Source organism: Podarcis liolepis (genome assembly GCF_965112155.1).
Source record: "Podarcis liolepis genome assembly, chromosome: 7".
Classification (NCBI taxonomy): Eukaryota; Metazoa; Chordata; class Lepidosauria; order Squamata; family Lacertidae; genus Podarcis; species Podarcis liolepis.
The window spans coordinates 87596264-87613829 of record NC_139561.1 but is presented as its reverse complement, the minus strand read 5'-3'; the positions used below and the strand labels follow the sequence as shown (position 1 = coordinate 87613829).

At 49.6% G+C, this 17566-nt stretch overlaps 1 protein-coding gene and 2 long non-coding RNA genes across 3 annotated transcripts in view; 2 read left to right on the top strand and 1 right to left on the bottom strand.

The window, feature by feature from the left end:
* The window catches only part of LOC310712747, a 410683-nt gene that overhangs the window by 158908 nt on the left and 234209 nt on the right, over positions 1-17566 (top strand). The gene's annotated exons all lie outside the window — the stretch shown is intronic.
* On the top strand, positions 159-13037 carry NFKBIB (NFKB inhibitor beta). The gene is made up of 6 exons (XM_083515948.1): positions 159-920; positions 2976-3081; positions 4789-5017; positions 5891-5979; positions 7602-7835; positions 10123-13037. Exons 1-6 carry the CDS (start codon positions 505-507, stop codon positions 10159-10161), a joined length of 1113 nt encoding a protein of 370 aa, XP_083372074.1. The 5' UTR covers positions 159-504; the 3' UTR covers positions 10162-13037.
* On the bottom strand, positions 14304-17027 carry LOC310712744. Its single transcript, XR_014528976.1, has 2 exons — positions 16573-17027; positions 14304-16246 (listed from the first exon to the last, which is right to left on the bottom strand). It is a non-coding gene; the product is annotated as an uncharacterized lncRNA (long non-coding RNA).

The window sequence follows — 17566 nt, the reverse complement described above, 5'->3', positions numbered from 1 at the left end:
ACCGTCGCCGCCGAGGAGCGAGAGGTGGGAATCCCGGCATGCCTTGCGGCGCCGGCAAGTAACGTTAAAAATGGGTCGCTGGGGGGGGGAATTGCTTTTTTTGCGTCTTCAAACTGCTTTATTTGCGTCGTCAAACTTCAAATAGCGTCCTTGTGTGAAGAATAGGTGGTTAAAAACAAAGGGGAGAAAGAGAAACTGCCCATGGGAACTACCGCTCCCGACGTGCCTTGCGAGAGAGCGCTTTGAAGTGGAACGAGTGACCCGGATGCTGAGAGGCCCGGGACCACAGCTCCCGGCATGCTCCGCGGGAAAGGGGAAAGAACTACGGCTCCCGGCATGCCTCTGTGCGACTGCGCCGACCAGACGCCAGTCTGGGGATTCCCCAGGCCGCTGAAATCCCCCCTGTGAGGCAGGAGCGACGGCGGGGCAGTGGGTCGCTCTGCCCGGATTCCCCCTATGGCCCTGCGGCCCTCCAGGCCTTTCCTGTAGGCTCTCTCCCCCGCCATGGCCTCCGAGGCTGCTGCTCAGGGCGGCCCGCGGGAGCCCAAGCGGGTGGAAGGCGACGACTGGTGCGACAGCGGCCTGGGCTCCCTCAGCGAGGCCCAGCTGGGCCAGATCCAGGGGGACGGGGGCCTGGTGGGCCCTGGCGAGGGGGAGGAGGGGCATGGGCGCCGGGCCCAGACCCCTGACCCCGGCCCCTCGGGCCCCACTGGCCCTCAGAAGGCGCTCTCGGAGGAAGAGGAGGATGACCTGGAGCGGCTGGACTCTGCCCTCGGGGACTCCCTGAGGGGGGACGAGGACGTGGGCGCTATTGTGGACGGCGTGGGGGCCGTGCGCCTCGAGAACGGGGCCTCGGCGGTGGTGGCCCCCGAGGCCTGGCTGCACCACGTGCTGGGCTTCGTCACCGAGGACGGGGACACGTACGTACAGTGGTACCTCGGGTTATATACGCTCCAGGTTACATACGCTTCAGGTTACAGACTCTGCTAACCCAGAAATAGGACCTTGGGTTAAGAACTTTGCTTCAGCATGAGAACAGAAATCGCACAGTGGCGGCACGGCGGCAGCAGGAGGCCCCTTTAGCTAAAGTGGTGCTTCAGGGTTAAGAACAGTTTCAGGTTAAGAACAGACCTCCAGAACGAATTAAGTTCTTAACCCAAAGTACCACTGTAGATAGATATAGATACAGTGGTACCTCGGGTTACATACGCTTCAGGTTACAGACTCCGCTAACCCAGAAATATTACCTCGGGTTGAGAAATTTGCTTCAGGATGAGAACAGAAATCGTGCAGCGGGGGGCCCCATTAGCTAAAGTGGTGCTTCAGGTTAAGAACAGTTACAGGTTAAGAAGTGACCTCCGGAACAAATTAAGTACTTAACCCGAGGTACCACTGTTCTGTGTCGGAAGGAAACCGGCATCAGAAGGCTTTCTCATAATATGGGGACGGAGCTGCAGAGTTTCCCCGTCTGCCTTGGGTCCGCAGTGGCTGTACCTGAGCACCAAACTCTGCTGAGCCTGGGCATACTGGTTTCGATCTGCCTGCTCATGAATGAGGATTTCGGGTTTTTTGGCTCAGGAGCCTCCCTGCGCCTGTAGTGGCCGCCGATTCCGACCACCGCTACAGGCACCGGTGGCTGATGAGGCTTCTTCCAGCTGTTGCAGTTCAGGAGCTGCTTTCTGGCCTGCTCTTTTTGCTTTTGCATTTGCACAGAGATGTCGGGGCATCTTGAAACATAAGCTCCGCGCTGGTAGGCTAGAACAGGTTTTTATATCAAAACACACCTGGTACGCCTAATCAGGTGACTAGGACTTCTGAATGGATGGGCTGGAGGAGGAATGGTCTCTCTCTCCATTCTGTCCCTGTCTGTTCGCTGGATTCCCGTTCTTACTTTGCAATAAGCTCTGCCTCCTCCCCACAGCGTGTTTGGAAAAAGAGAGGAGTGTTTTGTTTTTTACCAGGCTGCTAAGTGGCTGGTATTTCATTTTGCATGCTGGTCGCAGAGGAGGGGGCTTTTTTCCTTCTGTAGCCAGCATGAAAGCAGGTGACTTCAGAACTGGATAGTAAACTAATCAGCTGACTCAGAGCTGGATAGTAAACTACCGTATTTTTCGCTCTATAACACGCACCAGACCATAACACGCACATTGTTTTTAGAGGAGGAAACGAAATAGTGGATATATGATTTTTGTGGTTCGTGCTGTGGCCACAGACATGTGATCTGACAGTGAGTTTGGAGTAGCCCAATGCAAAAATCCTGAGGATCCATGTGGATCCATGCTTTGTAACCACGGAGGAGGGAAGGAAGGGGAACCATGGATCTTCTGCTCACGACTGCAGCAGATCCCCCCTGCCACCCACAGGCATTCGCTCCATAACACGCACAGACATTTCCCCTTACTTTCTAGGAGGAAAAAAGTGAGTGTTATGGTGCAAAAAATACGGTAATTAGCTGACTGCTACTTTTTGTGGGCTTATTTAAATCTCAAAATTAGAACAAAGACTCGACTAGGCCTGATCAGATCCCATGCAAGCCAGTATCTACTATGTCCTCTTCTGGGTTTTGTTTTGTTTTTTGCCGGGGGCAGGTGCAACCCTGCAAAGTGCCATTTTATGAGCACTGACTGTTCTGTTGGCGATACTCTGCCTATTTCTAAAACAACACAAGTGAGAACTCTGATACTAATCCTATGCACACATTTGGCCTTAATTCAAGCAACAGCATGTAGGGTAGAGCTGCAATTTATTTATTTATTAAGTTTCTAAACATCTTCTGAGTTGGAGAACAGTTTGTTCTAATACAGTCCTCTTTTTGAAAACTCTGGACAGCCACAAAAAGATGGAAGGCTGCAGCCGATTGAGGTCTCCTTGTTTTGTATTCCCTGTCTGTGTTGGAAAATGTTTTATTTTCCCCCCTGAGCAATAAGAGACTTTTGCTCCTCTCAGCAGCCTCTGTTATTTCCTGTTGTTTCCAGAGCTCTCCACTTGGCTGTCATCCACGAGCACGAGGCCTTTCTGGATTCCATCCTGCAGTACACCCAAGGGACGGATTACCTGGATATTCAGAACGACCTTGGACAGGTTGGATTGAGGCACACTTTTGCTCTGCTCTGTTGTGGGACTCAGTTTCCTGAAGCTCGTAATGCACATCAGGAGCCTTCGCTGTAGAGAACAGCAGTCTGCGCAATTACCATATTTTTCGCTCTATAAGACGCACCAGACCACAAGACGCACCTAGTTTTTGGAGGAGGAAAACAAGGGGAAAAAATATTCTGAATCTCAGAAGCCAGAACAGCAAGAGGGATCGCTGCGCAGTGAAAGCAGCAATCCCTCTTGCTGTTCTGGCTTCTGGGATAGCTGCGCAGCCTGCATTCACTCTATAGGACGCACACACATTTCCCCTTACTTTTCAGGAGGGAAAAAGTGAGTCTTATAGAGCAAAAAATACGGTATGCAGACTTAGACACCTGCTTTGGAACTTTTAAGTTAAAAAAATTCAAGGCGGCGTGCATTGAAAACAAGGTTGGAAATCTCAAAAAGAAGCAAAGGAAGGCAAATTTTTTTATATAAGTCTTAAAGCACAGAGGAGCAGTGAAACAGCAAATGAAATCAAAGTCTTCACCAGCAACCTCAAACGTAACAAAACAAAAGCAGCAGGGTAACATTTGTTTCACCCGAACTACCCTAAACTCACTCAGGTCTTTGGTCCATCTAGGACTACAACTCCCATCATCGCTAGCTAACAGGACCAGTGGTCTGGGATGATGGGAGTTGTAGTCCCAAAACTTCTGGAGGGCTGAGTTTGCCTATGCCTGATCTAGCTCAGTATTGTCAGTGTGGTGTAATGGTTAGAGTGCTGGACTATGACCTTGGGAGTTCCCTTACTGCAAGAAGCAAAGCTACAGGGAACCAGACAGAGGGCCTTCTCGGTGGTGGTGCCCTCCCATCAGATGTCAAAGAGATAAACAACTACCTGACATTTAGAAGACATCTGAAGGCAGCCCTGTTTAGGGAAGTTTTTAAGGTGTGACATTTTAACGTATTTTTAATCTTTGTTGGAAGACGCCCAAAGTGGCTGGGGAAACCCAGCCAGATGGGCTGGGTACAAATAATAAATTATTGTTATCATCATTATACTATACTGGCTGGCAGCGACTCACCAGGATTTCAGGCAAGATTCTCTCCCGACCCTACCTGGAGATTAAACCTGGAACTGCCTGCTTTCAAGGCAGGTGCTCTACCTGAGCTTACTGCCTTTTCACTCATGATGAGGAAGGGCCTCTGGCGCATGCACAGGTTCATAGGGGAGCGAGAGGTCGCTCCAATTCCTCTTCCCCGAGTCCGTATAAGACCGTCAAGGTTTAAACCAACCCGTTGTATAGTTCCTGAAAATGCTTAAGATGATGACATCTGGAAGGCCACAAGTTCCCCACCTCTGCCTTGTCATCCCAGGAGCGAGGGGCATTTTCTCACAGGCCCATATAAGTTCAGCACAAACAGTTGGGCCTGGGGAGCATTTAAGGTCCCCAACCCTAATCTGCGGGTTGCCATCCGATTGGATTTTATTCTGATCCTGATCTGATTTGAGGATGTGTTTTAATTGATTGTCTGATTTTATGCTAATGTATTATATACATTTGATGTTAGCCACTCTGAACCCAGCTTCGGCTGGGGAGAGCAGGATATAAATAAAATTTATTATTATTATTATTATTGTTGTTGCTGTTGTTGTTGTTATGCAAGTGGCTCTTCTCGAACTCAGGCTCTTTCTCGTTTTCTCTTCCCCAGACAGCACTTCACATCGCGGTCATCCTGGGGGCTGCCGATTTTGTGGGCAAGCTCGTGTCGGCGGGAGCCGGTCTGTGCGTGCAGGAAAAGGGTGGCCACACCGCTTTGCACCTGGCGTGCCGAGAAGGGCAGCAGAAGTGCGTGCAGATCCTCCTGGCGCCGCATGTTGCGCAAAGGCCCTGCGAGGGGAGCGGCTTTCGGGCCCAACTGGACTGCACCAATTTCGATGGTACATCTCCTGGGTCCTCAGGGGAGATAGTTGCTTGGTCTCGTTGAAGTCCTCCATAATATGGAGACAGTAGGGTCTAGCGAAGAGCAGGTTTAAAATGCCAAAAGTTTCCAGTCCTTGTGAATATCGTGGGTGGGAGAATGAGATGGATCAGCATGGATCTGCCAAACTTTAAATACTGTATTTTTTGCTCTGTAAGACTCACTTTTTCCCTCCTAAAATGTAAGGTGAGATGTGTGTATGTCTTATGGAGCGAATGCAGGCTGCGCAGCTATCCCAGAAGCCAGAACAGCAAGAGGGATTGCTGCTTTCACTGTGCAGCGATCCCTCTTGCTGTTCTGGCTTCTGAGATTCAGAATATATTTTTTTCTTGTTTTCCTCCTCCAAAAACTAGGTGCGCCTTGTGGTCTGGTGCATCTTATAGATTGAAAAATATGCTATTTAAAATATCAGACTTGGAAGTTGACGGGCAGTTAAAGAGGAATGCATTCGTTTCCACCACTCGTGGTTGAGGATTTGCGAACTTCGCGTACTTTTGCATTATACACTTTTGCCCGTTTCCCATTTCCACCCACCCCCTTTTCCCCATCTTCTTTTGTTCCTTTTCAAGATTGTGCTGTTACTTCCTCTTACTGCAGCGCCTACCTCAGTTTTTCCCTTTGCTTGGGTACCAAACTCTGAATTTTGCAGCAGGAACAATCCAGTTTGGAGGAATGCAAATGTATTTGATCCATATCATTTCTTAATTTGGGATTTCCACTTGCCGTTTTGTGGTGGTGGTGGTGGTGATTATAAATTCATATTACACAAGGTAGTTTCTCCACCTCAGTGCCTGGGCTGCCGCAGAACTGTGTCCCATCTCTCTTTCCGTAGGTTACACGCCCCTGCATGTTGCCGTCTTGCGGAAAGACTTGGACGTGGTCAGTCTCTTAATCTCCGGGGGAGCTGATCTCAACAAACCGGTTAGTTTCAGAGGCGGTGGTGAAATAGACACACATAGGTGATTATCCTGCAGGAGGTATGCATGCTGTTTTCCCCGTACACTTGAAAAGGAACCCTCTGTGTAACAACACAAAGTCATCCAGTGTGGTGTAGTGGTTAAGAGCGGTGGACTCGTAATCCTGGTGAACCGGGTTCGCATCTCCGCTCCTCCACATGCAGCTGCTGGGTGACCTTGGGCCAGTCACACTTCTCTGAAGTCTCTCAGCCCCACTCACCTCACAGAGTGTTTGTTGTGGGGGAGGAAGGGAAAGGAGAATGTTAGCCACTTTGAGACTCCTTCGGGTAGTGATAAAGCGGGATATCAAATCCAAACTCACTTCTTCTTCATTATCCTTCCCCCACCAGCACCTTTAAGAAGCGTGTTGAATTAATTCACCCTGTGAACTAGCAGCAGTGGAGTAAGAAGAAACACTTTAAAAAGAGGCTTTAGAAGATTTGATAAATTCATGGAGGAGAGGTTTACCAGTGGCTGTTACCTATGCTGGTTCTTGTGCTTAAATCCTGCTTATGGGTTTCCCACAGGCCTCTCTCTGGTTGTTCCCTGTGAAGCCAGGATGCTGGACTAGGTCTTATCTGACATGAGTGTCCTTAGCTCTGATTTTTGTCTGTGTGAGCTTCACCCCTTTAGCACCGCCTCTTCCCCTTTGTGACTCTGCCCTTCCTTTCAGGAAGCGGTCAGTGACACACCAGTGCCCCTTTTGCCCGCCTGGTGACTCCCAGCTGCCTCTGACTACAACTCCCAGCAGCCCCAGCAAAGGCCCAGAGTGCCCAGGTCATTTGGGTCTCATACGTCTCACTTAGACACCATGCCCATGGCAACCAGGACTTCCATGGGACTGTTGACATTTCAATCCCATATCTTACTTCCCTGGTACCAAAAGATGTTAAAGACCCCTGAGGAGATATGTGAGCTCAACTCCTCTCTCTTTTTCCCCCAAACATCACCTAGGGTCAGATAAGGCTGGAAGTGGTAGGCAATATACACATCACAGCTTTTTGATTTATACCCCGCCCTTCCCAGCCAAGGCCGGGCCCAGGGCAGCTAACAAGCAATAATAAAAACAAGTTGAATGAATACAACTTAAAAACAAGATTAAAATACAACAATTAAAATATTGAAATATTAAAAGGCAGCCTCATCACAGGAGGAGGAAGGAAAAAGAAAGAGGGGGAGGGAATCAAATTGGCTCCAAGCCAAAGGCCAGGCGGAACAACTCTGTCTTACAGGCCCTGCGGAAAGAAATCAGATCCTGCAGGGCCCTGGTCTCATGAGGCAGAGCGTTCCACCAGGCCGGGGCCAGTGTTGAAAAGGCCCTGGCTCTGGTTGAGGCTAATCTAACTTCCTTAGGGCCCGGGACCTCTAGGGTTTTGCTATTTATGGACCTTGAGGCTCTCCGTGGGGCATACCGGGAGAGGCGGTCCCGTAGGTACGAGGGTCCTAGGCCGTGAAGGGCTTTAAAGGTCAAAACCAGTTAGTGGCTCAGCTGGGGCAGATCCATAGCTCCCGACGTACCTGCCAACCCCAGAGCTCCCAGCATGAGGCGCTGCGCGTCCCCTTCACCTTCTTCCGTCTTGCCGGCAGGAGCTGAGCTGTGGGCGGAGTCCTCTTCACCTGGCAGTGGAGTCTCAGAACCCAGAGGTGGTGGAGTACCTGCTGCGCGCTGGCGCGGACCCGGAGGCCCGCATGTATGTTGGCTACACCCCCATGTACAGCGCCTTGCACCGGCCCGACCAAAAGATCCCCCAGCTCTTGCGGGAGTTTGGCTCAGAGGAGCCAGACTGGGACTCGGAGGAGAGTTTGGACAGCAACAGCGAGGTGAGTTTGGGCTATCACTGTTAGCACTGTTAGAAGTTTCAACACCCACTTCCCTCTTTCAAAAAAATAAAACATCATCTGCTTTTCACCCCTGGGCAATTCGGCTCCAGGGACCACGCATTCGCTCCATAAGACGCACAGACATTTGCCCAGCTTTTCCATTTCTGGTAGTCATTTACACTTCCAGTTCCCACCCCACCCCGCTACCCCATTGCCTCTTAGTGCCCCCTGTAGGTAATCCCAGTGCCCCCCTGGGGGTGATACCACCCACTTCAGGAACTGCAAGTCTAAATTCTGTAGTCTTGTATAAATTTACCAAGCCCTGAGCAACTTAGGCCCAGAATATCTCCAGGATGACTTGAACCCTTCCACTCCAGCTCAATCACTGAGATAATCTACAGGAGCATTGGTGGTTGTTCCCCAAATTAATGAGGCACATTTGACAACAAGGAGGTACCCAAACTTTCGAGTCCTTTGCTAAGTCCTGTGAACACCCTGTCAAGGGAGATTCAGCAGGCACCTTCCGTGCCAACTTTTAAACGCCTGCCAAAAACCTTTCTACTCTGGCACGAAAAGGCGCGAAAATAACCCTAAAAGCGTGCGAAAACATCAAAAGTGGTGCAAAACCAGTGTCTAGCAATCTTGCGAGCCTTTGCAAGTGCAATCCAGGGAGCCCTTGCACCAACCTTTGAAGTTGTTGGAGAGTTGGAGTTTGAACAAAGAGGTTTGGAGGGAGCGATTGTGGTGTTTGCAGGCTTTTCCAGTGGTGTTCCCAATATATGCGATTTCACTTAAATGTGTGGTTGCACAGAACAGAGCCCCCGTGTAAATGGGGAGTTGCCTGTATTGCAAGTTCAAGAAGCCAGGGAGAGGGCCTTCTCTGTGGTAGCCCCTAAGTTGTGGAATTCCCTCTCCTCAGAGATGCACCAAGCTCCTTCAGCCATTCAGCTTTGGGCAAATTCTAAAAACCCTGCTCTTTAAATCCTGGCCTTTGACCCTTGAGCTGTGGGTTTTCAGGACCCTCCCCTATTCCTGTAACCGCACTCTGCTATAAATGCTGAATTTTAATTGCTGCAACCTGCCCTGGTGAAGGGCAGTCAGTGAATTCAACGGTGATAGTGACCTTTGCTCCCCACAGTCTGTGATAGTAAAATGGATGGTCCTTTTTTGGTTTTTGCTCTGTTTTGCTTGGTGGGGGATGAGTGTTCAGACCCCTGGCTCTCATTTGTGGGGTGCCTCAGGGTTCTATCCTCTCCCCCATGCTTTTCAACATCTACATGCAGCCGCTGGGAGAGATCATCGGGGGTTTGGGCTGGATGTTCATCAGTATGCAGATGACACCCAGCTCTACCTCTCTTTCAAATCAGAACCAGCGAAGGTGGTGAAGGTCCTGTGTGAGTGTCTGGAGGCGGTTGGAGGATGGATGGCAGCTAACAGATTGAGGTTGAATCCTGACAAGACAAAAGTACTGTTTTGGGGGGACAGGAGGTGGGCAGGTGTGGGGGACTCCCTGGTCCTGAATGGGGTAACTGTGCCCTTGAAGGACCAGATGCGCAGCCTGGGAGTCATTCTGGACTGACAGCTGTCCATGGAGGCGCAGGTCAATTCTGTGTCCAGGGCAGCTGTTTGTCAGCTCCATCGGAGACCCTATCTGCCAGCAGACTGTCTCACCAGAGTGGTGCATGCTCTAGTTATCTCCCGCTTGGACTACTGCAATACTATGTGGGGCTACCTTTGAAGGTGACCCAGAAACTACAGCTAATCCAGAATGCGGCAGCTAGACTGGTGACTGGGAGCGGCCGCCGAGACCATATAACACCGGTCTAGAAAGACCTACATTGGCTCCCAGTATGTTTCCGAGCACAATTCAAAGTGTTGGTGCTGACCTTGAAAGCCCTAAACGGCCTCAAAGGCCCAGTATACCTGAAGGAGCGTCTCCACCTCCATTGTTCTGCCCGGACACTGAGGTTCAGCTCCGAGGGCCTTCTGGTGGTTCCCTCGCTGCAAGAAGCCAAGTTACAGGGAACCAGGCAGAGGGCCTTCCCAGTAGTGGCACCCACCCTGTGGAATGCCCACCCACCAGGTGTCAAAGAGAAAAACAACTACCAGACTTTTAGAAGACATCAGAAGGCAGCCCTGTTTAGGGAAGCTTTTAACATCTGATTAATTATTAATACTTTGTTGGAAGCTGCCCAGAGTGGCTGGGGAAACCCAGCCAGATGGGCAGGTTATAAATATTATTATTATTATTATTATTATTATTATTATTATTATTATTTATTCCCAGGAGGAATATGATGACATCGTAATCAACCGTGGGCATTAGAAGACCAGGCAAGGGGTCCACTTCATCTCCTAGGCTGTGTTCCGTTAACCATGCCTCCGCCTCTGGCAGCCAGCTGTGGTTTCTGTAGCAACTGCATTCTTCACTGTGAGCTAGATCTGACTTATTTATAGGAGCTGGGGAAGGGGCTGGGGAGGGAGCTGTGTCGTCCGCCGAAGAGAGCGCTCCCTTAGCTCCATTCCAATTTACGCTCCGTTATTGGTTTGTTTTCCTGTCTGTTCCCAAAGTTCTGATGACTTCTGTTTTTTGTTTGATGTCCGGAATAATAATAAAAAAGGTTTGTATTGGGGCACCTAATCATAGCTGCTTTGGCACCTCTGAAACGAGTACCCCGTAGGTTTGAATTCTTCCCCGCTACCTCAATCCCTGCTATCCTGAGAGATAGGAATGAGCTAGACCACATCTCGGTGTCATCAAATGCACATCTGAGCTGAGTGGTGTGTGTCTCTGATTCCAGACCCAAAATCTGGATGTTCTACATTGCCTCGAGTTCTATTTTAAAACACCTCTTTTCTTCTGTTTGGGGATTTTTGGCAGGGTTTTGGCCCGGGTTAGGATTCAGCCACCCCCCAGCTTAACCCACTAGATCTTACAGTAGCGATGACTCAAGATTGATAGGTGCATATATATGTACACACACCTCTCTCCACCATGTAAACTTTTGCAGGGAATACCTTCTCTCTGCAACTCAGCTTCCTCGTGAATTTATTTCTTTTTAGGTTCCCTGGTGTTCGTTTGCTCAAACCTCGCTTTTATGGCTCTTCTCCTGCCTGTACATTGAGCCTCGTTTAGGTTGGGAATGGGTGGGGCCAGAAGACAGGGGGTGAGAGTAAGAACAGATTGTGGCAACTTCCCTTCCCCCCTCCCTCCTGTAGATGGACCAGGACTGAAGGAGAGCTCCTCCAATCAGGTGGTGCTTGTATGTCCTTTGTCCCTCCTGCCACTGAGAAACCAGCCAGTCGCCTCCACTTCCAGGCTTACGACCACTTCCCCTTCTCTTCATCCTAAACATGAACTGCTATTGTGCCCTGAGCCATCTGTAGAGCCTCCCTGCGCCAGCTTATCCATTTGCCCCCCCCTTACCCCTTGCCCACAATTGCCCTCTTTAACCTCCCTCCCAAGCCTGCAGCTTGCGGACAGCAATCTTTCCCATCCCTCTGCCCAGCCAATGCCTTGAATCATCTCTGGGCAAGTGGGGAAGATGTGGGCAGGCTGCCCGGGCCATTGTGCTTTCCAGGAACTGGGTCACTAAGACCCAGGGACCCTGGATTCCTTCCTCTTTCTGGGGTTACTGCTGCTGCCCACGCTGTACTCCTGGTTCGTGCTATTGCGCCACCTCACCCTACCCCCTTTTGCCCTCTTCCGCCACAGTTTGAGTGCCACATTCAGGAGTGGGGAAGAAGAAGTTTTCTTTAGTTGCCTAGTGGCCATGAGGTTACCAGCCTCATGATAAGGCAAGGCCAGACTGATACTGCCATAGCTTTTGGTTCTGACTCCCGTGTGAAAGCCCCTTGTTTGTGATTTTCAGCTGGGGAATGGGGGGGGGGAGGTCTTCTGTTTCTCTCTGTAGGAGAGGAAGCTTCTCCTGTTCCCTTAGAACTGAAGCTGTGTCCTGGTGGGTGGTGGGTGGCAGCCTTGCATGGGGCAAGGGACCCTTCCCTTCCCACAGACAGCCAAAAGGGTCTGCCTTCGGGTACAGCCAGCTGCTCAAATCACACCCAGCTCTTCTGAGGTTCCCAAAGGTGATTGGACTCCAACTCCCATCTTCAGCAATGGGTGAGGATGATGGGAGTTGTAGTCCAACGGTCTCTGGGCACCCTTGGACCGAAGACGGCTGCTTCAAGCATGTTTCAGATGAAATGCCCATCAGGAGGCCGGTGGACGTTTCTCCCCGAGACCACAGTTTTCTCTTGATTTCTAGCTGCTCTCAAGTCAAAAAGGGGGTGCAGAGCATCTCTGACAGCTTCCACCCAGCCGCCTTTGTGTCATTTGTGGCTTAGTTTTGCTAGCTCTAGCGGAAGTCTGAGGTTCCGCTTCCTCTTCCCAGCAGTGCTCCGTTTTGCTGCGGTGTCTCAGCAACCGGTGGGCTCAGCCCCTTCTCTCTCTCTCTCTCCCCATATCTCTGCCTACATATGCAGAGTGTTGCATCGCTCTCAATGAATGTCACAGGTTGCTTTCTCAATATGCTCTGCTAGCGGCAATGGGGCCGGGGGTAATGGCAGCATGTGGCGTTCTGCACCCCAGAAAGCAGCGAGAGGCGGGCAGGTTGGGGGGGGGAGCTCAGCTGCAAGGTGAAAAAGGAAGTTATAAGTAGTCCTGGCTGTGTCAGATTAGGAGGAGGTTGGGATTTGCATCGTACCGAGAGGTTGGAATTTGGATCTGGGTAAGGACTGAGTGAGAGCAAGTTGTGGGGGGCAAGGTGGGGGTTTCGTTGAGGGTGCCGGTGTCTGGAGCTGGCAGCATGGCCCACCGCAGCTGGTAGGTCAATTTTTGCCCACATCTGATAAGCTGATTTTTTTTGCAGTCACGGCATCCACTTTTCCTGTGGCTCAGCAATGTGCCCTCTCATTGGAGCTGCTATTTAAATACATATATATATAAAATACCATATGTGTCTTCAGCAAAAGGAGGAAATCCAGTCCCATCTTATGTACATACTTTGATTTCTTCCACTTGCAAACCCTGTCTGAAGGAACTGATTGTTCTTGGCTTCCACGAGGCTGGGTGTTTCGTTTCGTAGCTACGGTGTGGTTCTCCTGTGATCTGTTTTAATCTGTGTTCTGTCTCTCTGCCTTCCATGTGTCTGTTGTATTATGTAGGTCTCTCTGGCCCTGATCAGATTAAAAGCTATGGATTTCTGTGTGGCTTTTTATTCATTCTCTCTCACTCTCTCTTTTGAGGAAGGAGGGCTCTGCGTGGATGGAGGAAGCTGATACTTGTTGCATTCAAAAACCCCTCGCCCAACAAGGACAAAATATAGGATGATTGTACATAGCACATCCTAATCAGGCATCGAGGGAAGGCTAGTTGTCTGCCATCAACACCTAGATCAGCCTTTCTCAACCTGTGGGTCCCCAGATGTTGTTGAACTACAACTCCCATCACCCCTAGCTAGCAAGGCCAGAGCTCAGGGATGATGGGAGTTGTAGTCCAACAACATATGGGGACTCACAGGTTGAGAAAGGCTGATCTAGATCATTTCCCAAACTTGGGTCTCCAGCTGTTTTGGACTACAACTCCCATCATCCCTAGCCAGCAGGACCAGTGGTCAGGGATGATGGGAGTTGTAGTCCAAAAACATCTGGAGGCCCAAGTTTGGGGAACACTGATCTAGAGGACCATTGGTTTCCCCCTCATTTCTTCCTGGGTTTCTCTCTAGTATTAGCAAAGTCTTCACCCTAAGGGGCCATCGTGGGTTCTACAACATTAAAAATGGTTGAAACAATTTACTGTCGCAAAAATAAGATGGGTCCTAAAAATATACCTCTCGAGTGTCAAAAGCCAGAGTAAACATTGTTAAAAAGCCAGGGTTAGAGATTATTTCTAACAGTGGGCAAGCTTTGTCATATAACTTAACCGAGTAAAGGAGATTCTCTGGCAAAGTAAAGTGTTGCAATCTTCCTTTGGGAAACCTTTGCAGGTTGATTGTCTTTCTGCCCAGCTGCAAAGGCGCAGGAGCCCTGCTGGAATGTGCGGCAGCCTCAGTCTCGGGTCCATGTTCAAGAGATCAAAGAGGGCGTGGATACAAGGGTGGCAACACGAGAGCGGAGCCTCCTCTGCAGTGGCTCCCCGTCTGCGGAATGCTCTCCCCAGGGAAGTTCGCCTGGTGCCTTCACTAGACATCTTTAGGCACCAGGAAAAAACGTTCCTTTTTAACCAGACCTTTGGTTGATCCGATTTACATCCTAGGCCCTTTTAAAATGTGTGTTGGGAGGGGGCTATTGGGTGGTTATTTTTTATTTTTATTAGGTATTTTTTGGTTTTATATCTTGATTTTATTCTGTGAACCGCCCAGAGACCCCTGGATATAGGCGGTATATTATTATTATTATTATTAATACAGATTGGAGGCACATGGGGAATGTCAAGATCTGAAACCAAGGAGATCCAGACTTCCAAATTGCTTCTTTTGGACTTCGCTTTATTGAGTTGACTCCACGCCAGTGCTTTAAAGCAAACCCCCTCCCCGGTCATAGGAATATCCAAACACAACACCCCCACACAGATCACACCCCACCCACCCAAAAACAAACAAAAATCACACCGCATGTATGGGCAGCTTCCGAAAACCTCTGCCTCCCCACCGCTAACCAAAGAGGCCATTCGCAGGAGAGGGAGACAGATGGAAGATTCCAATCCGAACAGTCGAAGCAGATTAATCAGAGGGGAAGGGGGAGTGAGGGATGATTAGCTCAGTAGTGCCAGGGGTTAGTTACAAAACAAATAGCCAATAAGACTTATTTGAGAGGGAGAGCTTATTTTGTAAAAAGGACCCTGCTTTAATCATGGAGCTTAATTCCCTCCTCCACCGGTGTGTGGGTATGTGGGTCTTGCAACGCTGTACACTCGCGGCAGTGTCCCACAGAGAGTACCCCGTCCACCACTTCCCAGGCTTCAGAGCATGGAAGATTCACTTGTCTCCCGTGAACCAAAACGGGCCGCACACATCACTCTTGCACACACACGAGGTTTGGCTCCCGGAGGGTGCGAGAGGAAGAATGCCGCCTGCTTCTGCATGACTCACTGTGCGCCTCCTGCTGGGAAAGAAGAAAGCCCCGGCTCGGCAAACGATGGAGAGACACAACAGGCAGCCTCCTCCTCCAGAGGTGGACAGTCCATGTTGCAGCAGCTCTGCCCGCGATCCGCTGCAGAGGCCCTAGCAAAGCCACTTCGAAGGAGGCAAGGCCAGAGCCGCAACTCACACAGAGGTGCAACAGGCAGCCTCCTCCAAGGATGGATAATGGTGTTATTTTTTCAGCAGCAGGAGAGAAACCGTTATGCAAATGTGTGTGGTGTGGTGTGCCTGCCAAGACTGGTAGGAAGGAGGCAAGCCAAGAGGCGTGACTCATGTAAACAGGCCACTTCCTGGGAGAAAGCTTAGGGTTCCTGGAGCTGCGGTTTACTGCATTAATGCATAAGAGTGTAGGAGTCCTGCTGGACCAAGCAAAGGCACAGAAGCCCTGCTGGAATGTGCAGCAACCTCAGTCTCGGCCATGTGCCAGTTCAGTTGAAATCTGAAATCTGAAACTCCATTCTTGCGTCCATGTTCAAGAGATCAAAGAGGGTGTGTATACGAGGTTTGGCAACACGAGAGCGGGGCCTTCTCTGCAGTGGCTCCCTGTCTCTGGAATGCTCTCCCCAGGGAAGTTCGCCTGGCGCCTTCACTAGACATCTTTAGGCGCCAGGAAAAAAACATTCCTTTTTAACCAGACCTTTGGCTGATCAGATTACATCCTATGTCCTTTTAAAATGTGTTTTTGTGTGTGTTGGGAGGGGGCTATTGGGTTGTTTTTTATTTTTATTAGGTAAAATATCAGCATCCTGTTCTCACAGTGGCTACCCAGATTAGGGCTGCCATAGGTCTGGGAATAGGGCAGCATTTTTGCGTCCTGGCGGATTTTCATGGAAACTGCAAAATGTCCGGGGGAAACCCGGATGTTCAGTTCGGGGAATGTGGCAGCCCTAAGCCAAATGCCTGTGCGAAGCCCGTCAGCAGACGTTTTGGACTATATAGCGTCCCGTCACCCCTGAGCACGCCAGCTCATGGGACTCGCTCTCCAAAATATCTTGACTGGCGCAAAACAAGACTGCATTGTGGACTTCCCACAGGGACCGGTGCAAGAGCAAGGATGCCGAACTAGGGTGGGCGCTTGGGATGGCTCAGTCGGTAGAGCATGAGACTCCTAGGTTCTGGGTTCGAGTCCCACCTTGGGCAAAAGATTCCTGCACTGTCGGACTAGGTGACAGTTGTGGTCCCTTCCAGGTCTACAGTTCTGTGATTACTGAATCTATGGGCCATTGTCTTGATCCTGCAGAGAACTGCAGTTATGGTCTTGTCTATGTATTTCTGGTACAGTGGTGCCTCGCAAGACGAAATTAATTGCGATTTTTTTCGTCTTGCGAAGCACAGTGTCGGGAAAGTTTTGGAAAAGCTTCAAAAATCACCCAAGTCTTCAAAAACCTCAAAAAAGGCTACCACACCGCGTTCTATGAGTTGCTCCTCGAAGTCAAGTCGCAACTGTATTAACGGCGTTAAGAAAAAGGAAACAAACTTGCAAGACGTTTCCGTCTTGCGAAGCAAGCCCATGGGGAAAATCGTCTTGCGAAGCAGCTCAAAAAACCCTTTCGTCTAGCGAGTTTTTTGTCTTGCGAGACATTTGTCTTGCGAGGTACCACTGTACACAGCACAGGAATGGCAGGCCTCCTTTTTTTATTTCGTAATATTATAGAATTGTAGAGTTGGAAGGGACCACAAGGAATCTGGCAAAGCGGACTCTCCTCACACTTCCAGGAGCAATAAAGGATGCTCTTGTGGAAGCGTCGAAGGGCTGTGCTATGAATCGACCCTGAAGATCCTGGTTTGGGTGTACAGAATAGCCGCAGCAGCACAGGGAGAACTTCAGATGCGGTCAGAGCTGGCCTGCTGGTTGGCAAAAAGGACCCTGAAGCGCAGCTGCCAGGGGCAAAAGTGTAGTAAAACCCAAAGGCAAAACGATGGCCAAGTACAACAATGCGATGTCAATATAAACTCTTTATATAATCTATACAAAACATCGAACAATATGAAATATATGAAATGTCCACTCTCTGCAAAACCAAATGAATACTCTCGATGGATTCTCTTGAAAACAGAATAATAATAATAATAATTTTTATTTATATCCCGCCCTCCCCAGCCAAAGCCGGGCTCAGGGCGGCTAACAACAATCAAATAAACAAAGAACCAAATAAACAAGTCTTATAGTCAAAATAAAAAAATTCCTTCCAGTAGCACCTTAAAGACCAACTAAGTTAGTTCTTGGTATGAGCTTTCGTGTGCATGCACACTTCTTCAGATACCTGAAGAAGAAGAAGTATCTGAAGAAGTGTGCATGCACACGAAAGCTCATACCAAGAACTAACTTAGTTGGTCTTTAAGGTGCTACTGGAAGGAATTTTTTTATTTTGACTATGGCAGACCAACACGGCTACCTATCTGTAATAAGTCTTATAGGACCACTTCAGCAGCGTTGGACATCATAAAACAAAGCTTTACGGCTTGTTTTCACCAGATAAGAACCTAACCTATTGCTTCTTTCAGAGACTCGCATAGCCCACAAAGACTTTCAGAGACCTATAAAGACTTATGTTTATTTGGTTCTATGTTTTCAAGAGAATCTATCAAGAG